The sequence below is a fragment of the Chironomus tepperi genome, unplaced genomic scaffold (assembly GCF_022539635.2).
Source record: "Chironomus tepperi strain 1889 unplaced genomic scaffold, CSIRO-AGI_Ctep_v1 contig_427, whole genome shotgun sequence".
In the NCBI taxonomy this organism is placed as follows: Eukaryota; Metazoa; Arthropoda; class Insecta; order Diptera; family Chironomidae; genus Chironomus; species Chironomus tepperi.
Window position 1 is genome coordinate 424,008 of NW_027226549.1, and position 27,486 is coordinate 451,493.

General features: G+C 33.2%; 2 protein-coding genes across 6 annotated transcripts in view; one reads left to right on the forward strand and one right to left on the reverse strand.

Moving 5' to 3' along the window:
• Positions 1-27,486, forward strand: part of LOC139097678 (uncharacterized) — an 87,485-nt gene that overhangs the window by 27,584 nt on the left and 32,415 nt on the right. The window lies entirely within an intron of this gene.
• LOC139097683 (uncharacterized) lies at positions 380-19,896 on the reverse strand. Its single transcript, XM_070649597.1, has 5 exons — positions 19,775-19,896; positions 4,203-4,422; positions 1,363-1,479; positions 1,069-1,259; positions 380-1,014 (listed from the first exon to the last, which is right to left on the reverse strand). The coding sequence occupies exons 1-5, from the start codon at positions 19,782-19,784 to the stop codon at positions 521-523; spliced, it is 1,032 nt and encodes a 343-aa protein (XP_070505698.1). The 5' UTR covers positions 19,785-19,896; the 3' UTR covers positions 380-520.

Sequence of the window (27,486 nt, forward strand, 5' to 3'; positions counted from 1 at the left end):
AATTCTGCGATTTTAAATCTTTGCTTGATTTAAATCTGTTTGACCTGCAGTTTAAAGTGATATCCGAGCCACTTGCTTTCGAAAGGGAAGCAAAGCTAGACAAAGTCAAAAGCTACAATGAATCAGCTAATCACCTATCCACAGGCATCTCTGACAACTCTGTAAAAAAAGAAAGAAGTAATCCTTAGCAGACAAAGAGCTTGCTTTCATGTCCAGAGTAAGCTGAGAGCAACGTTCAAGATCATGCCCATCTAGTAAAGCTCTCAAAACCATGCTCTTTGCCTGTGAGACCATGATTACTTTTCCATACTTTTTATTCATCAAATCTACAATTTAAATACAAATTTTCGAAAAAATTCAATTTCTTTAGCTTCGTTTTAATCCTTAACAAATAAAATCAATACAGATTTATCGTCTTAAACTTAAAAAACCTCCTCGACTGGAAGAAAAAAGTCTTAAAAATATAAAAATTAATAAAATCACAATCAAGTCAGAATATTCAATTGTCTGACAATAGCTCTCAATTTGATTTTGCTGATTTTTCGACTTTCTTTACTGCTGAGTTCTTTCCTTGTGAATCGTAATGTGGTCCATAGGGGTTACCGCCGAATTGTTGATTAAATGGATTAATTCCACCGCCGTATGGATTTATTCCTCCGCCAAATCCACCGCCGCCTGCAAATGCTGGATTGTACTGCCCACCGCCTAGTGCTGGATTGTACTGTCCACCACCAAATGCTGGATTGTATTGACCACCTCCGAATGCTGGATTGTATTGGCCACCTCCAAATGCCGGATTGTATTGGCCACCAACTCCGAGTGCATTGTGTTGACCTTCGAAGCCTTGTCTTGGTGGATAGCCAGGATGTGAAAGTCCACCACCGTTAGATAACGCTGGATAGCCGCCTCCTTGATATGGTGAAAATCCAGGTCTTCCAATTATTCCAGTTGGACCTCCAGGACCCACTAGGAGACCATTCGCAAGATTATTTTGTTGTGGATATCCGAGTGGACCTGGAATAAAGTTTTGTAGCAAATTCAAAAAAATATCATCAACAACCTCATTACTTCCTCCATGAATTGGGTATTGGCCAGGATAACCTGAAAGGCCACCAGCAGGATAATGCTGAGCACCAGGAAATCCACCGGGACCTCCGAATTGTGAGTACGGTCCACCGAAGCCTCCTTGTTGTGGATATCCAAATCCTGGGAAATCTCCTTGTTGTGATTGTGGATTCCCAAAGCGATTTGCTGGATATCTGTGAATTGTTCATGTATAAAAAAAAGGAATTCAAAAAAGGGCAAAAAAGGAAGTAAATTTTAATTTTCTATATTTTATACACAATACGAAGAAATTCTCACCGATTATTACCGTTGTAGCTCTCACCACTTGCTGTAAATTCATTTGAGAATTCATCACTTAATGGTTTCGGTTTGTTGGTTGATGATTCCTTCACTTGATATTGTTGAGCGTATGGTCTGGGTGCAAAAAGAGAGATAGGGAGAGATAAGACATGAAATAAATTTAATTTTGAGATATTTTCGGATATTTTATTGGTTTGGCAGTAATGGATTTATGTTTAGTTCTGTTAGACATGGGTTAAAAAATTAGGAAAATGGAATGCTTTATTTTTGGAAATATCCCAAATTTTATAGTTCTATGTGTGTGAGGTTGGATAACACCTACGTATGGTTTTCATTTTATTTTTAAATTCAAAGGATTTAGGGATGGGGAAATTTGAAGACAAGATAGCTTTCATCAATAAGACATTTGATCAGTGTTGAGCGACTTGTGTGCCGTGACAGACAAGAGTGCCGCGACAGACTAGAGTACCGCACCAGACTAGAGTACCGCGACGGACTAGAATACCGCGACACACTAGAATGCCACGACAAACTAGAGTGCCTTGACAGATTAGAGTGCCTCGACAGTCTAGAGTGCCGCGACAGACTAGAGTGCCACGACGGACTAGAGTGCCACAACAGACTTGAGTGCCGCGACAGACTAGAGTGCCCCGACAGACTAGAGTGCCGCGGCAGGCAAGAGTACCTCGACAGACTATTGTGCCCCGACAAACTAGAGTGCCGTAACAGACTTTAGTGCCTTGACAGACAAGAGTGCCTTGACAGACAAGAGTGCCACTACAGACAAGAGTGCCACAACAGGCTTGAGTGCCAATACAAATTAGTGTGCCACGACAGACTAGTGTGTCGTCAAGAAGAAGGTTGCCCACCACTGCATAAGATTGTAGTGCCAATGCTACTGATATCTGCATTATCTTCAAATGTTGACACCTAATATTGTCAATCAAAATCCCTTTGATCTGAATCATTTGAGAAAATTAGAAAATTTATGAATGGAAGTTACTCAAATAAATTTTGTTTGTTGTCTGATTATGCAGCCTTTTCTTCTGATGATAACAAAATTTTGAACATCCATTCAATATAAGATAATTTTCATTTCTTAATGAAAAAGCAAATCAAAATGAAATTGAACTGAAAGCTTCACTTCAAATACATAAAAAAAGGAAGCTTCCAAAAAAAGCTTCACAATAAGAATTTTCCTTTTTCATCTCATTGAATTACCAAGAAAATTTGCTTTGCATATTTGATTGAATGTCTCAATGTATCAGCATTAGCATTAGTATCAATGACGAAGATTTCACAACAAAAAAAAGCTCAAATAATGCCAATTTTCATGCTTGAAGTACTCTAATAAAAGCAACAATAATGATTATACAGCAGTGTAGATTGAGCAAATGCAGAGGAAAAAAATAATGTTGTGACGAGTCAATAAGAAAGACAGCAAGTAATTCATTAGCATTCATGAATCCATTTACTCTTTTAACAAGAAAATAAAATAAGATGTTAGATAAGATAAAAGAAATATTAAGTAACAAGTTATAATAAAATTAGAGCGGATTAGAGTTAACTTCTGTTTATAGAGTAATGAGGGGATCAGTAAAGGGTAAACCTGTGTGTCATGGTACATTAACATCCTCAGGGGTGCCGAGATTTCTCTTAAAATTCAAATCAACAACCATTTGAGTGCCATTTGGAGCCGGATTCCATTTACTGTTAATAAACCAGGTTAAGTGGAGCCTTAAGAGCTCCGGAATCGAACCAACCTCATTTATGTCGCTCGAGGTACAAAAATTTATGATTTTCAAGAATATCAGAAACTCCTTCAATCTAAAATCTTTAAATTTTCCCCAAAATCTTTCAAAATTCAATAATTTCAACCCCTCCCTTTTCAATAAAACACAGCAAAGTAGAAAGGAGGATTAAAAATGAATCAAAATTTGCATTCGAAAAGCTTTTTCAAAAAATATAAAGGAAAATTTTATTTTCTAAAACATTAAATTCAAATTTGATTGAATTAAGTAGAAGAATAAGAGTTTTAGAGAGCGTACGTGTGTTTAGAATACACAAGATACACAAAAACCGAGAGTGTGTGAATTTATAAATGATGCTAAACAGAAATTGAGTATTTTGGATGTGTGGCTTAAAGGTTTAGTATTGATAGTATTTGAGGTTCTCTTGTTGGAACTATATTTAGGTAATAATGTTGATTAGATAGCAATTAGATAGTTAGAAATAAAGAGTTAATATTAATGATGAAGGCATGATAGCTTCAGACAGGAATTATGTACTTAAAGGGAGATTTGAGGGGGTCAATTTTGGATCAACCTTCCCTGATGATATAATCCTATTATTGAGTTTCTAGAACTGACTAAGAAACTCATAGTTTTCTTACATTAAAACATAATTCTACGTAACAAAATCATGAACCAAAAGTTGAGCTGCATAACAAACTTGCAAATCCGCCTCCATAACCTAACATGCACCCATTCTTAAGCATTATGGAGAGAGGTACTCAAGTAAAAGGGGGTAAATTGGTCTAACTACACCACTTGTGTTTCAAAGTTTTCAAACGATCCCTTACTAATTAAAAAGGCTAGCAAATTTAGTGCGAATAGTGTTTTGACAACAAATGTCAATCCTTGAACCACCTCCATTCAACAGAAACTTTAATCACAAAACTATCAACCCATCTTCTAAATTATTCATTTTAATTTCATATTAAAATCTCAAAAATCATCTCATTCAGACCCACATTCAATGAAATTAAATTTCCAATGAATTCACTCAACAATTTTCCCATCCACAACCTACAATCTAAAACATTTTTCTACACCTACCTTCGATCGTTGTAATCTTGATAAGATGATGGCACACGAATCCTTCCATTTCTATCGCCACTTCCACTAATTGATTCATAATATACATCCTTTCGGTTGCTTGCCTCTTTATCACGGTCTTTACCAGACGCTGGCCATGACCATTTCTCAGCTTCGGAATTGGACAGAACCATTAGCCATAATCCTCCCGTAAATAGTATAAAATTCACCATTGAATGCACTGCAACAAAAATATATAGATTGAAAATCAATTTAAAATGAGAATTTTACAACAGTTTTTTTTTATTATTTTCATTCCCAACAACAGCACAGAAATCCCTTTTCATGCTTGATTTAGCAAAAAACTTAAATTCTCAACCCCATCACATTGCAATGTATTTTGAATTTCTATCAGTTCGTGGAAGTTCAAAACAACAACATTTTACAGTTCACAACATTTTTCTATTTGATGTAAATGATTCAAATCTAGTCAACAATTCAGAAAGAAGACAAAAAAGAGACATTCAGAGTACATTGTGAACGAGCTGATAAGAAGGTCGAATGATTGAATTACAAATTCCATCAGTATTCTGAAGGTTTCTTTATACATTGTAGTTGCTTTTTGTAGTGGGTTTGAAGATGTGATGCATTTTGACGGGATTCTTGGGGTAAAATTGGTTTTCAATGCGTAGGTTGGATGGAGCTTCAGATGTAAAGTGCGGCTTATAAATTTATTAAAGACTTTTTAAGCGCTGAACTTGTTGCTTTATTCTTACTAAAGTCAATTTTTTGTACAATTAAATTAAACAGGATAGTCTTGAAATCTGAGTGATGGCTAATGATAGTGTCAGCTAAAGATCAATATTTTAAGTAGAACAAGCTGTGATTAGTCCACGAAATGACTTTTCAGTAGCTATAGTCATAAAAAATTAGCTGTAAACTGGAGTTCGTCCAAAAGTTCAGGTCTCTAAGTAAAAACTAAGTGCTTTAACTTCGGACGAACTATAAGGTGTAGTCCAATATGTGATTAATACACCGTATGCCTCTACAGAAGACATAATCGTTAAAAGCTAGCTTTAAACTATGGTTCGTTCAAAATTGATGGCCTTCAAATAAACGCATTCTTGCAACCTTAGACGAACTATAAGATACAGGCCAAAACTGCAGGTTTTCATATCTAATATGAAGAAAATCCAGGCCTGCGATTCTTGGCCGAATACTGCTTTAAAGTAGTCAATACGAAAATATATGCGCCTACAATTTGATATTTGTTAAGCTTGCCTTGCAATATATCAAGTCTTTAACTACACATATGATCGATAAATACCAGATTATTCTCCTCAGGACTAATGCTTGACCAGGCATAACTATAGTGCGTGTAGCATAGGCAGTCTTCAACACCCACAACTCAACATACAAAGCAATGCTCCATTAACCTCACCTTCCAACTTGACTCAACTAGTAAATAAATACAAATTTAAAAGAAACAATCAATAAACTCCAGAGCGTCCCCCATCTCCCCAACTATATGATTTATTTCAATTCTCTTAAAAAATTGCGCTTAAGCCACCCATCATCCATCAACAACAACCCAAATTCCTATGTAGATTTATCAGAGATTGCAAAATAATGAATGAAGAAACACAACTTAAGAAGAACAAGAAACTTTTTTTATGATAAAAACTGTGTGAATAGGAAGGAGTAAGAATGGAAAGACAAAAAAAAAAGTTTACAAGCAACCCATCACTTCCGCAAGGACATAGGACAGACTGTTTTTAGAAAGAAAAGAGAAAAAAAAAATTTGTGGGATTGAAAAAGAGAAAAAAAGGCATCAGATTCGGGTCACCAAAAAGGATTCTTCTTCTTTTTTGCAAATTATTTGTTTCTCGTCAAGCTTATTGATAAGAGACATTGAGGATATTGAAAATGGAAGGGATGAAAAGTATTTAAATTCTTCTGTTTGTTTGTCGAATAAATTTTGCATCGTAGTTCCAACAAGAAGTTGGAAATAAAGTATCGAGATGAATGAAAAAAAAGGGAAATGATTGGGGTCGTTGATGTTGAGGTGGGAAATGTAAAAATAATTTGGTGATGGCTTTGGGTTTGTTATTGATTTTATTGGTTAGTTTGTAGAGGTTTTGGAGAAGTTTAAAGAGAGCTTTAGATGATTATTGTGAACAAATGATCAGAAGCTGAATTATTTGAGCTGAAATTCATCCAATATTTGCTTTCATATGAATAAACCCCTCAAAGCTATAACCATGAAAAATTGCTTTCCTAACAAATCTGAATATCCAATCCAACAGAAGCCAAAAAGTCAAGAAAAAAGTTTATGAAAACAGGAATATTTCAATGTCCATTTGTATTTTTATATCATATCAATGATGTAACAGTTTTCCTCATTTATGGCTGTATATCATTCATACACATGTAACATGAATCGAGCAATCTTTCACATACAGCAACTTTTTTTTTTTACTTCCTTGTGTCGACAAAACATAAAGAAAAACATTTTTCATTCCATAAATCATAAGTTGTTTATGGATGTTGTTTGCATTTTTTTTCTCTCTCTCTCGTTTCTCCTGCTTTTTTTTCTCATGTTCGACTTATGATACTTGTGTAAATATTCATAAATTCGATGTTAATGTTTGATGGAAAATCCGAGAAATATTTTTTGTTTTATTTTGGTGTTTACTCTTAACTCATTCGATGTTTTTCTTTCTGGTTTTATTCACATTTGTAACAGAAGTGATATTTGGATAAGTTTTCTTGGAATACTGAACAACTGGAAATCTGAACTTTTTAACTCGAAAGTTCATGAAATTTCTGTTGAAAAAATCAATTTTTGGGTTCTAGAATTTATGAACTTTAACCTGATGACACCGTGATGTTTGATTTTGACCCGTTTAACAGCACTTCTCCGCAATGTACCCTTCGAGTATACCAGGTATTCCACCATGTCCTATTCGAAGATTCTTCCTTAGTAACAAACCCTAACAGACAAAGAGCATACTTTCATGGTACAGAAATACCACTACGGTACCAAAGAGCGAACTCTTTGCCTGTTATGGATAAGTCAATTAATCGATCCAAATTCCGACTCCAGTTCGACGTGACTGGCTAAATTGAGCAATCAAGTAAGACGCGTTTCGGCTTAATATTAGATTCTTGATCAACTAACCAATTTGTGCTTTTCGGGCTTGTTTTCCAAATTGATTACTCGAATACCATTTTGCGGATGCTTCATTTTTCTCGAACAGACCAGGAAGATGCTCATGAGTGTGCTCAACAATTTGAGCATGCTCAATTGAATTGATTGAGTTTATTCTAACACGCTCAATTATAAAATCAGCGGTTAAGTATCTGACATCATGTTCTAAGTTTTTACTAATCCGCAGCTAAAGCAGCTTAACATATGGATCGCAACTAAGTCGCTCCATAACACCTGCGATATTGACAGAATTATTGTTGTGAATGAATTATTTATAAATCCATTCTGAATTGAGTTTAAAATTTACAAAATTACATCAAATATAGACTATATAAATTGCAAATGCAAAAGTTTCACTTCATATATTTTAAAACAATAACCGAAATTTTAGTCATAATTGAAATATTTCAAACATTTGCATAACCTTAAAAAATATTACTGGAATATTCATAAAAAAGCTATCTATTTGCATTTTTACTACAACATTTCGAGTTTTGATTGTTAAACTTTTATATAATCAGATCCTCCATCCCAAGGATTCATTTTAATTCTAAATGATGCATTCAAAAATTTTACTAGTTCTCGAAAAATAAAACTCAAAAATTTGCTCGGTTTATGGTTATACAACAAAAAAAAAAGTAAATAAAAAAAAGTTTTTGAAACCAAAAATTTCATGAGCATTTGTGAAAATATTTAGTAAAAAATAAAGTAGTTTAATGCATTTTATGCCAAAAAGTTATTGAAATAATCCTTACAATACAGATTGAGGAATTGAAACCATTAAAATGACTTTTCATTTTAGTTCCCCCCCAAAAAACGAATGGAAGTGGTTTGATTTGTAAAAGTTGATGAACACATGGACTGATATCAGAGAATTTGTGCATGCATGATTTTTGCAAAAATTGAAAATTCTTTTAATTGTTCAAAAATTTAGTTTTTCGATGTCAATCAGCACTAAACTTTCCAAAATCTCTAAATCAATAGACATACTAACTATCGACAAATTTTTTGCCATTTATTTAATGGATGTTAGGTATACAGAATGAAATATAAAGCTTGTGCATTCAAATGGCCGTTTATTAAATGTTAGGTAGACAAATTGGAGTGAAGTTTTTGAAAATGCTGACTATCAGAATTGATCCTTAGAGATCTCTAACCAAAAAATACACAAATATTCTATTTGAAGTCAAATAAGCGAGAGAGTTTTGAGGCAGTGTTGATTTATTTGTTTAAAAATCGAAATTAAGCTGAGTTGTTTGGGATGTAATGTAGGTTTAGAGCACTTATGGTCAATTTATTCACGCTGTGAGCCTCTTAGGTGCTCTCATGCAAAACGATGCTCTCATGGAGCTATGTGGGCATCCTCAAGTCTTACCTTCAATGCTGTGCTTTACCAACTACACTTTATGGTGCTGGGACTTAGTCTAAATGAAGTCAGATTACTTGCAATGAGTAAAACAAAGTCAAAATGTCTGTTTTTCTGAACTGAATATACTGAAATTTGTCTTATTTTGATGAATTTTTTGATTTGGTTCAATTAAGGTCCTAAAATAGAGCATCACCGTTTGCTCATGTTGATCAGCAACAGCATATGCTTATTAATATATCGCTTTGTCGCCATATTACGTTAAGACACAAAGCTGACCTAACGGAACAAGAGTTGCTGATTTTGACCCAATTTTACGCCCCTAAAAACATGGCTCGCTGTTGCTCTTGTCCAATATACCTTTGAAAACCTTTGCCCTTCCTAAATGGAGGTCTCTCCCTCCCAACTGAAGGTCTTAATAGCAAACTACCCCTGCTTTTTCTCACCATCCCTGTTTTTTTCCATAAAAATAAAAACATTTTAAATATTTCAAGAGTACTTCACTCGCAACAATTAATTAATCGTGAAATCCCTTTGAAACTAAACACTTTGTTGATTCCACTTGAAAATTTCACACCATTTAATTTTCAGTTGAGCAGTCGTTAGTCGAATCATTAAAATTGTATGATATTTTTTTAATTGAATTGCGATTTATCTTCTATTTTCAAACGCTTTTTTAGATAAATGAGAAATGGAAATTTGTAGATATTGAGATATATTTTCATTATGACTAAGTTAGGGATTCTTTTATGGTGCTTTTTTTGTTAATAAGAGAGATTTGTCGTGGGTAGAACATTTTTGATGGTCCAGATTTTTAATTATTCTAATTTCTTGCTTTCTTGATTAAGAAAATATTCATTTCATGATTTTTATATCATTTCCTACAACCTACGTACATAGATCAAATAAATGATTTTAATTCAAGGATCGATTGGTCGTAAAAAATTAATCTAAGTTTCTGTTTCTTGGTCGTATAAGAGTGATGTCAAGTATTCAAAGTATTGCACTGAACTTTTTGTTCTTTCATTGACTGAACTTGTGGAGTGTCTGACCCTTTAGAGATGTTCATCATTTAATAAAGACAGGCAAATCGTGGTCTTCTTAGGTATTCTTGGATATGACCTAAGAAATACACTTATAATCAGGGAAGTTGCCGGAAATGTTTTAACTTGTTTTTATGGAACTGAGATTTGGACCATTTTAATATCAAAAAGCTTAGTTATATGATTTTGTTCAAATGGGAGGAGATGGGCTTGACCTATATTCGGAGAAGTGACCCCTTGTGCTAAATGCTCTCTGGTTTTAGGATTAATAAACTAGAATCAATCGTAGCTATTCTAAAATACTCTTGATCCGACAATTTAGAAGTTATATCGGACCTAAAGGCTATACGTTACTAACAAACGACCCCTTATTACCAGCATCCTAATTGAAAATCTTATTCAATATCCTCGCGATTTAATCAAGACCATTATTAAAAGTCAAGAAATCGTTAAGGTCGTCACATTCAATAACATTTTTTTTATGACTAGAAAATGAAGAAGGGCAAGTAAAGATGAATATAAATGAAATTATGATAGGCATAGAAATTGGATTGAAAAGATGACAGTAAAGCAAAGAAGTAAAAACAAAAAAATTAGATGAGCTTCAAGTGGAAAGGCCAAAAAAAGTTTAATTTCAATTTATTTAATTTTCTTCTTGTTTGGGGATTCAAAAGCGACTTAGTCAGCCAACACTAAGCATTTTCTATTAATTTGCAGTGAAATTTTAATTAGCTCATAAATTTTTTTCTTTGCCGCTCTTCAGCCATTTTTAATGACACTTCGTTGTCCCCCCTCTCTTTTTATAAGGACAAATTGGAAAGTCTAATGAATTGTTAAAGCACTCAACTTGGTATAAATAATCATCAAGAAAGCTTTTGGCTATAAAAACAACCGAATGTAACGAATGAATTTGAGTTTAACGAAATAAAAAAAGGCAAAATTTTATTCTGATAATTAAAACTTCATCTTGTTCCTTCATCTGATGTGCGAAAATTTTCATTTTCTCTGTCTTTTTTTTGCTCTTTTTGAATTCACTGTACTGTGCTGCTTTGCTCCTGTTTTTATTACTATTAATTCCGTACTATTATCAGACCAGAAATGTAAAATTAATTTTCACTTTTTTCATTTGAAAATTTTCTGGTACTTTTTTTGTGTGTCGCAGTTATTTGAGGTAAGATGGACTTTTTGGGAGTTTTGATTTTACTTTGTCTTTTTGGATAGTATGATTGGTGCTTGGCAACTTAATGGATTAGTTTGAATTATTATATTCACACCAAGTTTAGAATTTCAGAAATTTTTAATGGAACGGGTCAATTGTGAAATGGGTTAAATAAAGAGAAGTTTCCAAGGAATATGATCCAAACTAAGTTCTTGTTCAATCGACAGCCTTTAAATTGTCGTTTTATAGGCTGTGTAGTCAGGAAGGGGTGTCTCTTGGAAAATCGAACACCTTCTTTTAAATTTTCTATCTTCACTCCTTATTCAAGCTCATTATACTACCTAATGGTAGCGCATAAATGTTAGATTTGTGCTGTGTTCCAAAAGCATGAAAATAGTTGTGAAATGAGCACTATATAAAGAATAAGGTTTAAGTATGCTTTGTGCTAAACTACTTGGTAGCAATCTTCAGTAGCTCATTAGGTATAAAGTACCTGGCTATTTGTATGAATAACGCGGAATTAGAGCATTAAGTTTTTCAGCCTGGGGTGAAAAGCACTTTGACATGTTTTCAAGATTGCGTGAATTTGAGCCCGACTCTAGGTATTTTGTGAAGAAGTGATATTTTTTTCTAAAAACTTTAGAACTAAGGCTTAGTAAGGATCCGAAAAATTAGATAGCTTACAAAATAAGCGCTTTAATCTTTATAAAAACAACAACTTTCTAATCAAACATTTTTCTTTCCATTTCATTTCTCAAACTTTTCCTTTATAATCCCACTGCATTGTCGTATTTTTTTTTTCAATTTTACCATTTTCATTTATAAAAACTTTTTCCAATGAAATTAAAAACAGAAAAAAATTAAAGTTTTAAAATTCTGAAATTTTATTTAAAAGTCAATCCTTTTGTGGGGAAAATTGACTTTTTTGTTTTTTAAATTAGAGTCGAAAAAGTTTCTGCCAAAATGAGAGAGTTTAAAATTTTATAATTAAATAAATTTTAGACAAACTTAAAACTGTAACGTAGAGCTCTAATTATTTGAAATTGTCTAGTATATGGAATAAAGGATAGGTGAAAGTTGTGATTTAATTTTCAGTTCATAAACTCAGTTGTTTATGAGCTTTTCAGCTTTTTTGAATGGGAAATTTTACTATTGATTAACTTTTTATTGTTACCTGTCTACAGATAGATGCAGTTACAATGAGAATCTCGAATGGACAGATTCTGAGTGGACGATTTGACATAATTTCTAGTATTTAATTAGAACTACAGACAACTAGTGGCATTTTTTCAGGAACGCTCCCTAAAAAATGTGTCATTAGGTTTAAACTAAGGCCTAGTCAATCACCAGATATTATGTCAAGCTGTCCTCTCGGGTATATTTCATACTAGAGCTCGAAGTCGACTTGAATTTTTGATGAAAAAGTCGGCTTAACTCCATCCAAAATTCATGTCGACTCAAGTGGACTGGACTTCATCTACTTCAAGCCCTGCTTCGAGCTGACTTGACACCATACTAAATCTAAGTTGCCTCGAGTCGAATCAGCTCCATACAAAATTAAGGTCTACTTTGAGCTTTGTTTTATACTAATTGATCATATGTGTGCCGTCAAAAAAAGTTTGGTAATGCCTTAAAACAGAGCTAGAAATTGAGTCGAGTCGGCTCGAGTCGACTCGAAGCCGAAATGATTTGAGTTGAATTGAATCGATTTCGAGCTCTGGTTTATTGCATTACTTAGCTTTTTTGACGGCACACAGGTTATCCATCACTGCTCTAGTTTTAAGAACGTCTATTGTCGTCTAGATGTGATTGTATGTCTAGTTCTATGAGCTTTCTTAGAAATTAATACTGGTCTAGTTCTAAGGATGACTCAGTTCAGTCGAGGTTGCCCACTACTGAACTAGACGAACAACTAGTAACATAAATCCGGTCAAATCGGCAATAACATGTGGTATCAAGAGTACCAATCAAATTATACCAAACAACAACCCCCACACAATAAACTTTCATGATCATACCCTTGAATACCATAAATTAAAATCAGAATAATAAATGCATCAATTCTCGAATGGCCTTCTAAAAATATCTGACCCACTTCAGACAAAAAACTTTTTGTATATCAAATACAATAAAATTTCATTCACAACTTTTTATATTAATACGATGAAGATTAAATTATATCCTTATATGAAATCATGAAAATCCAGCAATTTTAACAAGTATATAATTTATAGCAAAACTAACATCACCCAATAAGAGATTAATACATCAATACTGTCAACTTTCAATTTCTATACTTTCTACATCTACCATACGCTCTGAATTATACAATGAAAATTAGCTACACTAAGTTTTATTTTTTCGATATTATCTCAATTTTTTCTTATTCGTGCTGTTTTTGTTATCAAGCAATAACTTTTCTGCGAATAAATATAAGAAGAAGTAGAAAATTTTCAGCAACATAAGAAGAAGATGAAGAAATAAGATGGGAAACTTTCATGTCGAAACAAATACAGTGCAATGCAGCGAAAAGTTTTCTTTTGATTCTCTCTAGTGATTTTTTAAATTATTTTCCTCTTATGAGACTTAAGTGAGCTGATACATTAGTCACTTTGTCGGCAAAGTTGCGAATATTACTGTTAATTACATTGGGGAGGGATATTTTTTTGGAAGTTTGTTGTGAATTATATTGATGTGACTTTATAGATATGATGTTGATAACTTATGGATTGTTGACTGGTATTGGAGAGAGATTGGGGATTTTTGGAGGGGCTTTTTGTTCGATAAAGAGATTCTGACGAACTTTCGAAGGCATATCTTGTAGAAAAGATGAATAAATACAGCCGAGGCTGCAGCCGACTGATATAAATCTGAACTGTGGACGAGTTCTTCGAAACTGGTACATACTGTCCTACTGTCGTACTGGATAATACTGGTGCCAGACTGATTCGTACCACACTAGTATCGGATTCTATAAAATACAGAGTATCGTCAATTTGGGACTAGGGAATAATTCAGTTGATCTGGATCCACATTTAATTGCAGATCTCCTTTTATTTTTTGCTGCGTCATTATAGTTTCAATTCTTTAATAAAGAAAGAGCCATTGAGTAGATTTGTTTGGAATTTAGGAGAAAAGGTCAATTGTGAACAAAAACTACCAATTTGAATAATTTTGATCAAATTTGGAGTTGGAAAGGGAAGAAGAGGTTGTTTTAGTAAAAACAGATGAAAGAGCATTTGAAAATTTTTAAAGGTTGAAATCTAAGCAGTGCTGATTTTTTTTTATCTCAACATTAATTCTAGTTTCATCTAAAATTCCAAAAACATTCCTGCTGAAAGCTGTGAATAGACATGGAATAGACAAAGCTCTTCTTTTCGAGTTTAACAAAAAATTAAAACCTTTTTCTTAATTACTGCAGGTACTTTGTGGAAAAAATGCTCAAACAACAGCAACAGTTATTCAAACTAAAAAAAATCTCATTCCATGCACTACAAAATCACAACTCTTTAAGTACTCTCTCAACTTTTTTTCATTACTTCACTATTTATCTGTGAACAAATTATGTAATTAAATGAATTTGAAGCGTAAAGTTTTTTTTTTATTTTTTGTTTTTGTCAAAAAAGTATAAAATATAAACCCATTTTAGCTGTTAAACACACTCTTGTCTTCTCTTCTCATCTGATTCTCTTTATAATTCGAAAAAAACTTTATTTTTTTTAAGTAAATCTTTTTATGTTTTACGATTTTAGTAAAAAAGAGGAATCTCAATGCATGATGCAAAAGTTTATCCTTCCACCATGGCAATAAAGTTTTCATCGTACAAAATGAAAAGTGAGATGAAATTACGGAAAAAAGATAGATAGAAATTACTCGCGTACTAAATAGTGTTATGTAAAATGATCATGTTTAATTAACGATATTTGAGATGGTTTGTGGATGCATAATTGGATGTGCAAAATGAATAAAAAGTCACGAGATGTGCTGTGATAATTTTGCTAGAATTTAATAGGTTTTTGTAGGTGTAGATGTATATAAAATTTAATTATAGTTTTTCCTAAACATAGAATGAGCATACGCACTGAAATAAGCATTTTCATGGATATACTCAATAAACATAGTTAAGGCTACTTAAATTTGTAACATTATACTTGAGCATGCTTCTTGTCTGTTGGGGTTTTGAGGTGCTATAATAAGGTACTATAGTCGAGAAATCTGAGTGCAAAACTCAAAATTCAAATACTAGAAAATTCCACATTTTTTAAAAATTCACAAAACTTGAATGAATTGCCTTTAATACTACTAGTCTTTAATGACTCATTAGACCTTGACATTCAAACAATGAACGACAATAATTATTCATATATAGAAGAAATGTTCGATTTACATTAGAATGTCAACAATCGGATCTTTAGATCACTTCATTTCATGCATATACTGCCCCAAAAAATTATAAATCTAGAATTAATCACTCTTAGCCCAAGACGATATTTTTTAAATGCAATTTCTCTAATAAATTTCAATTAAGTTCCCAATTTTGCAAACTATAGTGGATTTTGGTGTCAAACGTTTGAAGAGTTTCTAAACTCCTCTATTTCTACAAAATTCTTGAATTATCTGGAATTTTTCGACACATAATTACTTAATTTATCCAAAAGATTCTTGCTAAACTCTCCTGACTAGGGTTTTCAATACCGAGATCAAAATGGATGTAATCCCTGGATTGAAAACCCTCCTCCTGACAGTATAGCACTTGGTATTCGTGATTAACAAAGAGCATCACGCGATAGATTTAGATTAGATGCATCCAGAGAAAGGCCATTGATCACAACTGATCTGCACGGCTAGCGAAGTAAGTAAACAAGTATTTTCCTGCAGAAGGATAGCACAGTCCCGCATCACATCCTCCCAAAATCCACACAATAGCTCAACAAACAACTCATCTTTAATGAAAATTAAATTCCCATTTTCAAGAATCTTCACGTTGCGGTTATTTTTCCACCTTATGCTGAAAAATATACATAAAATGCAATTAAAATATCGTGGGTTCACCCGCTTAAAATGAAATTGATTTAATTTAATTTAGATATCTATTTTTGAAGTATTACATTCACATTTGTTGATAATGAATGGGGATAAAAAAGCTATGACCCAATTAATTAGCAAACAACATGTCAATTATGAAAATAAAACAAAAACTTCCTTCCTTATGCACTGCTCATTGGCAATTGGCCAAATACATTCTCTGTTCATTCTCACAAAAATTGAGCTTAATGTGGCTCGCAATGTTATTATAATAATAATTATTATCATTATAAGAATATGTGACAAAAATAGTGGAAATAATTTCTCATATTTCGTATGGCAAATTATAATTGGAAGGAAACAAAAAAAAGTTTGAGCTCATAATTATTGGATTGTGAGGCAAAGACAATTTTTTGTTGTTGTTGGCAAAATCCTGAATATATTTTCCCCAATGCCATAAGATTTTTATCTTTGAACTTTTGCGGTTGCATGCAGAAAATGATATTGAATTGTGCTGTTTTGGAGAATATTAAATTGACCTTCAATGTTCATAAACGTGCATGCTAGGTACATTAGTATCTTGCTTTGTATCCCACGCTTGTTGAACTGTTTTGCTTTGTTGCAAATTTGCAATTTCTGCATTAAAGCTTTGGTGACTAATTTGGTTTGATTATTGAATCAATTAACACATTATAGGTTTGAATGTTAAGTGTACTTTGAGTTATACTTAATTGTCATATATTGAAATGCTCCCGAGAGGCACATGACGTAGTAAGGTGAATAAAAAGTTTCACCAAGTCGACTTGACTCTGCATTCTCTCCTGGTTTTTACCAAATCTAACTCAACAGCAGAATCATTTCAGCTTGGGGTCACTCTTTGTTGTCTTCTCTACGCTACATGCCTTTCAGGGTTGTTCATTCTATCCAAAAACTTGACAGTATAATTAAAAATAATCAGCATCCGTTTGACATTGTCAGTCACTAGGTAGCTGAATGCTTGTCCCTTGTGAGAATGACATTTTAATGTATGCAGATCGAAATGCATTCATAGATTTACTAATTTACTAAAGTATGACTGTTGTTACTTGTTATTTTAGCAATAGTCGTGCGGATACCCTAATAGGCAAAGAGAACATTTTTGGGTACCGCAGTTGTATTTCTGTAAAATGAAATCATGCTCATTGTCTTTTAGGGATATAAGAACAGTTCAAGTTCACTTGAATCCAGACGAAGGCCTCAAAATTACCAAAAATAGTGTATTTGACTGTTATGGATTGAAATGTGTCAACAGATAATTTTCTATCTTAAGCAATATATGTGTAGGGTGGCCAGAAGATTTTCGCAAAACATCGGGACACTTCTAAGTTTGGCACTTTTGAGTCTTTTGGACTATATTGAGTCTTAATATTCAAAGAACTTGTTAAATTAGGTATGGAGTTTTCGAATTCTTGAAAAATCGGGACATTTTGAGGCATTGTCGGGACACAGCAAAAAGGCTGAAAAGTTCAGCAGCGTCTCGACAAAAATTCAGCAGATGGCCGCTCTATATATGTGACAAGCTTGTAGCCGAAGAACAATATGAGTTCATATATCTTCACGATATTACACATTTATCATATTCAGAAAATGCTCTCAGACGCAAAAACTCCACATTTCACTCAAATTTTCCACCGTTCATCACACAACCATAACAAAGTGCGAAATTCCAATCAAAACTATTCAAGCAAGTAAACAAAAAAGAAAATCCACTTTATCAAAATAATATTCCCACAAGTGAGTTCAAAAACACTAAGTCAGTGAAAATTATTCGCATCGTAAAATAAAAATTCGCTACTACACATTGAATTTGAAAGTTATGAGACGCAAGATGATTTTTTATGAGCCTTAAATTTTCATTATGACATTTAAAGTCGATTTTATATGTCTCGAATGGGAATAAAGTATCTTTTTTGATTTGGGGTTTTATTGGGAGCATCGATTTTGGGATATGGAGAGGAATTTGGGAATGCATGGATTATTTGAAGAATTTGAAGAATTTTATGCAATTAAAATGCAATATTCTGTTGAAATGACCACAAAAAATTCACATTTTTACAGCAAATTCCACCAAAATCCACCAAACTGAAAGTTCATTCCACTCTTCCTTTACATCAATCATTTTCAATGAAGCGTAATACATCATAAAATATATCTTGCATCGTAGACATTAGCAAACAGCTTGACACTTTTTTTCTTGTGAAGCTGACTAGCAAAAAAGCACCAAACTTATTTGAGTACAAGCACTTAATAGTCTGTGACAAGTTGCATCAATATATTTACAGTTTTATCAACAGAAATAGTCACGTTTTGTTGTAGTCATTATCGTTTTTTGCTTTACTGTATCTCATCTGCTTGAAATCTCATGTTTTTTACTAGTCGAATATTTATTATCAACAGAATTTAAGGATCTCAGCAGTTTTTATAATTTTATGGTAAATCGGTTATAAACTTATGAACTTTTTGTTTTGTTGTGATTGAAGTTGTGGAAATTTCGTCACGATTTAATGGGAGGTCTTAGATTGTTTCTGGTGTTAAGTTGGTTGACCTATTATTGTATTTAAGGAAGTTTGCAAGTTTAGGGAAAAAAGCTAATCTAAATCTTTGATTCAAGTATTCCGAACAGAAAGAGAAAGCACATTTCAATTTAAACTATGGAAATAGGTTGAAGTCAGCCATTAGGGCACAGCCATCATGAATAGAACAAATTGTATGAAATGAAAAATCAAGTCTCAAACCATCGTGATTTTGATTTTTTGTCAGATTTGTATTAAAACCCGAAAGGTCGGGTAAAGAGAATGGTCTCAGAAATTAGATCGATTAGTCGACTTGTTTTATTCGAGATTGTGTTGCTTGGATAAGGTTTGATTGGAACCATGACCACAAGCAAAGATGACACATAGATACAAATTTAGAAAACTAGTCTGAATGACACACGGCCAACAAAAAGACAATCTAAATAAAGCATCGCACCTGCACAGTGTCACGCATACCGAATTCAAGTTTCTACTAGACTCATACCGACCTGGTTCGAGATGCTTTCTGGATAGATCTTTAGTTTTGGATACTATTTACCAGACTAGACAACTTGAAATAATGTCTAGGCTATGAAATTTTCCAAATTCTATGAAACATTCTTGAGAAAATGCCATTAATTGACTGTCAATCTAGACATTGTGTCAAGTTGTCCACTCATCTCTGTCAGGTCAGATTCTAAAACGACAATTATGCCTGATTCAGCAACAAAAATCTGAGTCCCAACAAAAATTTGCATCAAATTATTTTAAGGACATTGAAAATGTTCATGCAAAATTATTTGTATTCCAAACAAAAAGAACCAGACACAAAAAAAAGAACGAAAATGTTCTATATGAAAAATAATTTGTATATTGTTAGCACAGCATGAACAACACAGAATCAAAGTTTGAAATATTCATAAATTCTCATCATTTAGTTAGTAATTTTATTTTTTTCATAGCAAAAATTTCATTTTAAACTTTTTAGCATCAATAATTTTTTTACTCGGATGTACCCAACATATAGAGAGAGTAGAGAGTAGAGAGTAGGAGGATAACCAATGTTTATGCCATAGAAATGGCAACACAAAAAAAAGTTTATTTTTACATCTAAAAATCCCGCAACAACCACAAACTTCAATTTTTTGTGTGCTTTATGCTTCCAAAAAAACTTTAAATTTTCCCTTGTTTTTGTGCCTGCACCCATCCCATGAACTTTTGTACTTTTAACACTCACTGATTATCATTTTTTATACAAAATTATTAGTTTTACTGGTACTATTGGTGACTGTTGTGAGATGTTACCGCACTAAAATTAAATTACAAACTAAACTTATGAACACAAAAAAAAGATTGTAAATGAGAGTCACATCAGAATGGCACAATCTCCTACTACTTCTGCTATTTTTTTTTTTGTATTTTCAGTTTCAATTCATTAAAAAAATGGGAAATTTTGCAATTCTTTTATTTCACTATGATGCCAGCCTTGAGCTTCTCGCACAAACACACAATACAACAACAACAACAACTGTATTTTTGCCTGGGGTCGTCCGGTTAAATGGAAAAATACCTTATTCAGATTGTCTCGTTTAACTTTTTTTTTCTTTTTTATTTATTTATTGTGCTGCTTTTAATCTTTCCACTTCCACTGTGTGTGCGAATTTCTTTCATTTTTTTCCCATTGCGTGCTTGATATGGATGACTAACATTGGACACAAAATAGCTGCAGTGTGTTTTTTTTTTGGAATATTTATTTGTTTATTTTGAGTCAATGGGCATTTTGAACTTGAAATGTGGACATTTTTACTCTATAATTGGATTTTTTTGTGAATTTGGCTTTATCAATGCGAAAAAATGATTCACCGGACTTCCTTGGATATTTTTAGAAGATCAGTGGAAGTATTAAATTTTCATGGCTACTTCCATGATTCAGACATTGAAAATTTGCATTTTTATTATTTTGCGGAATAGATAGCTGAATTTATTCGGTTTAGGGAGGATTTGTTGTTTGTGAATCAAACGTAAACATCTTTAAATTGAAGGAGGAAAAGTTTCAAATAATCGGGCTCAAATTTAAAATTTGCTCTCTTTCCGATGTACCAAAACTCATATTTTACAGTTAAAATGGGCCATAAATAACTGTCACAATGACTCAGGGTCATCTCTCATTCTCATTTGTGTTACTCGGGTGATCCATTTTGTGTTGCTCTGGCTTCAGGTTATTTGACGCTTTATCAGTAACAAGGTAACAGATCTGTGCCATAGCGACTACTTTGTGCTTTTTGAGCTTCATATTTAAGGGTAAATACGTGGGATGCTGAAGGAAATTGAATTAGTCTCAATAGCCCTTAATCTTGCTTTTAATGCAATGATTTTTTGGAGTTCAAACAGCCCCCTACATCTTGTATACCGAGCAGATATGTAGCATTCTCATGAACAAAATTGATCTTGTGCAATCTATAATTTAAACACCCAATTCCTTTGCTGGTACAACGGAAGCCATGTGAAGCCATTTAGTTAAGTCGTGTGAAGCTGAAAATTCTGAAGATGGACGCCACGGACGCTGCTGATACACTAGTTATATATATTGAGTATACTCTTAAACATGTTCATCTATGGTCATTATCTGTCAGGGAACATTTAGTAAAACTCTTTAATCCTTAAGCAATAATCACCAACTAGGGGCTCTTGCATTCAATCTACTAAAAAATTGCTACATTATCAAGTTCCCTTTTAAAATCCAATTTCATCTTCCGTTCAATATTTTCAATCCAAACAGCTTCAAGTCCTAAATTTTCAATAACGACTCTATAAATTTCCCATATCTCCATAAAATCCTATTTCTCATCCCATACACAGTCAAATTCAAACAATGCAGTAATTAAGAAGGAACGATGAAAAATGATTTTCTGTGAACAACAAACAAAATTTTAATTTGTCATGCAGAACTAACTATTTCATTAGCTAGACAATTTGGATAGAGCCATTAAAAATTTATAACAATTAAACGTACTGAAAGCTGTAAAATTAAGAACTTTAGTCCAGTGTAGAGGAGTTCGAACAAAATATTAACAAAGCAACAAATGTTCTCTTCTGTTTGGAGTATAAATCAGCTTAATATTCTACAAAAACTTTTAACCTCTCATGAAATTTATGTATTTTGAGAGCTATGCAGTTGTACGCAAGTTGTATGGATGAAATTGTGCATGGTATTAAGGCAAAAAAAGTTTAATTAATGCTATAAATTCGACCATTGACGTACGTATGGCTTTAGATTATGTTTTAAATTTTGAGCAGAATTAACATGTTGAGTTTTTAATGAGATTTTTTGGACAATAATGATGCACCGTAATTATGGATATTTGAGAATTTTATATAATTAATAGTAATTTTTGAGGCTGTTGCTGAAATTTTAGAAATTAAATATACATTATAATTATGTTTTTAGAAACATATTTTAGGTTTTATTTGATTTTAATAAAGTTGTTTTTAAGGTATCCATAAATGCATTGTATTTGAATTTTAATAGATAACCCAAAAGGCGCATGGTGCAAAAAAGGGAAAAATAATGCTCAGAACTGCATGCAAAGGTTTCAGAGAAAAAGGAGAGGGCCTCTTTCTACTTTCTGACTATACTCCAGCAGACATATGTAACTCTATTAAATCTGGACTCCATGTCAAGTCCAGCAAAGTCAAGCCGTATTTTATTTTTCGCTTTTTCTAATCCGCCAACCTTTCGGAAAAGTTAAAAAGTAAATTGTTGATTTAGAGATGTATTTAGAGGGGTCTTACATAACTAATATTTGGCATATTCGTATACGTATTCATCGAAAGATTCTTTGAAAAAATCATGTTCAAACATTGTGTAGGCTTAACGAAGAATCTTTTGACAACATTTAATATGTCAAAGACAATTTTGCCAAAATTAAGCCAGAAATTCTTATCAAGTCATGTAAAACATCCCACATTTGCCATCTTTTAATAGACAACAATTTTGTGTGTAATTTCAAGTATCTCTAAATATATTCAAAATGTTTGATACGATCCTGACAAAACCACACAATATTTATCACAAATTTCAATGGGGGGTTGTTCATTTATTAGGTTTGAATTTAAGGGGGAAAGGGGGAAGGGGATCTGGGATCGTTTTTAAATCAGTGATGGACAAACTGTGTGCCACGACACTCTGGTGCGCGCCAAAAATCTTGTCGTGTGCGATTTCAGTCCAGGCTTACTAAAAGGTTGCCCACCACTTGGTGAAACAATACAAGGCAGTTTTGCATGACAACAAGTGGAGGGGTCCCTCAAAATTCCATTCCGTAACCTAACAAGTGAACAGCCTCGTTGACATCATGTATAAAATTCTCGTTATTAACACATCAGAATCAGAATACAAAGAAGTTTCTCTCAAAATGATAAATTACTTTCCTCACCTTTTTGAGAAGCTTTTTTTTACGGTTTAACAGCTTAACTTCCTCTTTTTCATCAATAATTTCGTCGCACGTGAAGCTACTTTTTTTTGTGTTGCTAATATTCAAACATTTCCAACATGTGTTTTTACCGAAAATATATGAGAGCTATTAGAGAGGATCTACTTAGGAAGTTCAATGAACGGGAAAAAAAGAAAAATTGTCAGGCAAAAGTTTATGATTAAATTTGTGCTTCAATTTATCTTATATTTAAGGTTTTTGACCCTAAAAAATTGTTTCTTCAATTCTTCTTCTTTTGTGTTTTACTTTTAAATTGCATGATCTTTCTTAATTGCTTCAATCTAAAACTTCCTCTAAGGCAGATTGAGGTAGGAAAGTTTTATGAGAAAGGCGTAGGTGTGGAACGACTTTCAGTTCTTTATTAAGAAGGTAGAAATTTATTTCTTGAGAATATTTGAGTTTGTTATGTAACCAGAATTAGTATAAGAGGGTTAAAGCCCTTGAACAGAGTCAGGAATCTCCCTCCTCCTACAGCAGAGGTAGACAACCTTTTATTCTTCGTGACTTGTTCTTAGCACACCTTGGCACAACTTGGTACAGCTTGGAACACCTTGGCACACCTTGGAACACCTTGGCACACCTTGGTAACTCTTGGTACACCTTGGTACCTCTTGGTACACCTTGGTACCTCTTGGCACAACTTGGTACCTCTTGGCACACCTTGGTATACCTTGGCACATCTTGGTACCTCTTGGCACACCTTGAAACACCTTGGTGATAAGCCTCGATCAAAGCCGCACACGGCAGCCGATTCATGGCATATTTAAAAATTTTAGCGCCCCACATATTGCTCCATACAAGCATCAAGCATCAATGCTCTTGAGCGTTTCGTAGTAAATGAACAGACAAAAAGCCAATAATCCAACTCATCTAACTCAAGCTACACCAAAAACCACAACAACAAACTCATCAATTTCAATTTTTTGTCATTTCTTATTACTTAAAACCTCGGTTCAGTGATTTAATTCATCTAATTAAAGGTGAGAAGATGATATAATTAAATGAGACATGACCAAATTGTGAGGAAAGAGAGAAACACACAATTCAAAGTATAACAGCACTCAAGTATATCCATAACACAATTTTATTATTATTGTTATATATTTTTTGTGTGTATGTTTATGCGTGGGAAGTGAATGACATTGTCGGCTCACTTTTCAGAGACATTCATGACTATTTTTGCTGTTGCTGATGATGTTGATGACGATGATGTAATTTGCAAATGAATTGAATTGAAAGTGAGAGTGGAATATGAAACGACAATTATTGCGTCTGTGTTCGCAAAATTTTTTATTTCCACTCTTATTGTGTGCTTTTAACTAACCGACCCGATGGATGGGACAAAAGATAATTTGTCTCATGACAAATTTTTAAAAAAACGAGCAAATTCGTTAACAAATTTGCATGCGATTGTGAATTGTTTTTGTCTCATCCTCTGAGCTGTTGCTGTGTTTTATCGTATGCATGATTTTTGAAAAGTAGTTTTAGAGGTTGGAGAGACATTTTGGGATATTGCAAGGATATAGCAATTGATGTGCAAATTTACTGAGCGAGGAAAGCCTTGAGTGACACATTATGACTCATCTTGAATGTCTTGACGACGTCATGTGACAGAAGATCGTCATTTAGTCAACAAGACGTCATGATGAATCCATTTGCAAAGTCATCGTCATGCTGTGTCGCTCAGGAAGAGGCCCTGTCCTCAATAATCTATTCATAAGAGGTAGGCAAGTAAATAAAGCTACAAAATACCAGAGATCGAAGTCACTTAGGTCGGCGGCTAAAAATCGGCTTAGCTAAGCCGTTTTTCAAGCCGGCTAAAAAAACGGCTTAGCTAAGCCAATTTTTTAGCCGGCTAAATATTTCGGCTTAGCTAAGCCGATATTTTAGCCGGCTAAATATTTCGGCTTAGCTAAGCCGATTTTTTAGCCGGCTAAAATATTCGGCTTACGTTAGCCGATCATTTTAGTCAGCTAAGACATTTAGCCGGCTTACGTTAGCCGCCGGCTAAGCCGTCACTAAATGAATGAATTAATTGGAAATTTATTCAAATTAATACAATAATTAATATACTAATATGATTATCTTAATTCTATACTTGCTTGTGAAGTATATAAATTCATAGAAAAATAATACAAAATGAATTTTTTACTCTTTTTTGATATTTTTTGAGATTTTCATATGTTACAATGTAATTTATAAATATTAGAGCAGTCTTACTACTATGATATAATAAGTATTATTTTTTTTTTAAATGTTTACATGTAAAAAACTCAAAAAAGGGTAAAAAATTCATTTTGTATTATTTTTCTATGAAATTATATACTTCACAAGCAAGTATAGAATTAAGATAATCATATTAGTATATTAATTATTGTATTAATTTGAATAAATTTCCAATTAATTTGGAAATTAATTCATTCATTTAGTGACGGTTTAGCCGGCGGCTAACGTAAGCCGGCTAAATGTCTTAGCCGACTAAAATGATCGGCTAACGTAAGCCGAATATTTTAGCCGGCTAAAAAATCGGCTTAGCTAAGCTGAAATATTTAGCCGGCTAAAAAATCGGCTTAGCTAAGCCGTTTCTTTAGCCGGCTAAACTTTTTCGCTTAGCTAAGCCGATTTTTAGCCGCCGCCGACTAAAAAGTCAGCGGCTTCGATCTCTGCAAAATACCCTAAAAATTCACCGTAAATGTTCTTATACCCGAAAATACTAATTTCCTTGGCTGGGTGCATTGCCGCGCGTAGGGAATGTCTAAAGTAGAGCTGCCTTAGAAACCTTCTAATAGTTCGGGATATTAAGGACTCTAGCATATTCAACACATCCAATTCAGGAATTCTTCGGTCTTCCTCGCAATCTTTTGCTATCCACAAAGTCTGAATTAGTTACTTTAAGAACTGGCGCGTCACTTGGCTTTCTATATAAATGGCCTGCTCATCATACCCAAAAACACTGCGCCTAAATTCCCAAAATTCTCACCTCTATCCACTAAACTTTACCTCCTTTGTGAGCAATTGCAGCATGACATGGAGCTTGATTTCATAGAATTTTAAATAACATCAAGCGACAACGAAAATGCACAGCACAAAAAAATATAACACAACGAGATTGAAACATGCACAAGTTCACAAAAGAGAGGAACAAATGCGATGTCGCAAAAGAGTATTCAGAACAATTTTCATTGATTTTGGTCATTACACTTTTATTGTTAGGGAAATTGAGGAATTTTTGTTTTAAAAATACAGCACCATGTACAGCAACAACGTCAGTAATTGAACACAATGTAAATTTGAATTGAGAGAGAGAGAGAAAAGAAGCGACTGCAAATGAATCTTTATGCTTCGAGTCATGTTTCATGAATGCAAATTTTTATGTGGATATTTCCTGCTTCTTTGTTGTCTCAATTTGTTTAATATGACATTAATTGTTACGATTATTGCGACAATTTAACGAGAATTTTTTTTATTAAACGTGGAGTTGGAGTAATTGGGAAAAAATGATTGTAAATTGGATTTTATGGTACAAGAAGTTTTTGTGTCAGTGCATCCGTAAGTTTAAATAAAAATTAATCAAGGCGATGTTGAGGTTTTCGCTTTTTTAAGTTTTATGTAAGGTAATACGGTCGATTGAACTAGCTATAAAGGTCAATGAAAATATAGACGATTGGAAGTTCAATGAATATTATTTAAAGAGCTAGATTAGGTTATTTGATTACTAGGATAACAATTAAATCATAAATGGGGGTCATGAACGGAGTCACGTTGAATTTTTGTACAGGTTGACTTCAGAAGTATACTGTTAAGCAATGATACTTAGTAAATTTGTTCCTGACCGAATTATTACTTCCTACCTCATAGGTTAAATGCGTGTGCCATTTTTACTCTATGTAATTTTATATTGAGAAACAAAATTTAATTAAAGATTCGGAACGTTCACACTTATTGCATATTTTGTAACGAGTCAAACAATTGAAAAAGATTTCCATAGATAATTTGCTACAAAGGGGTTTAGAAGGTCATTTTTCGGCGCTCCGTAATTACGTAATAAATAAACGGCTCCTTAGACAGCGGACAATTTTGTGACAAATTTGGAAAAACCACGGAATGCCGCTATTCATGACGACCTTTACACAGATAGATAAGAAACCGTTCACTTATTATATAACCGAATAATGAACTTTTTTAAATTCTCAGGAATTTTTAAACTTTCCATTCAAAAATCAGATAAATTCCACTGAACTAAATAGATCAGTGGTGAACAACTGGTGTATCGGGACACTCTAGTGGGACACCAAATTTTTTTGGAAATGCCATGAATCGTTTGCCGTATGCAAATATCATTGGTATCATTGGCTTCAAAAATCGTTGAAACTAAAGTTAAAGTGAAATTTGCCATCCAACTTTTTGATGAACGTTCTTCAAAACACTATTCATTTGCACAGCCCATATAACCAAATTG

What these genes read in the sequence shown, in the direction of transcription:
- LOC139097683 (XM_070649597.1), bottom strand. An exon ending in CAAGATTACAACGATCGAAG is followed by an intron (nt 1,480 to 4,202) that starts GTAGGTGTAGAA and finishes TTTTGCACCCAG; the next exon opens with ACCATACGCTCAACAATATC. An exon ending in ATACCCAATTCATGGAGGAA is followed by an intron (nt 1,015 to 1,068) that starts GTAATGAGGTTG and finishes ACTTTATTCCAG; the next exon opens with GTCCACTCGGATATCCACAA.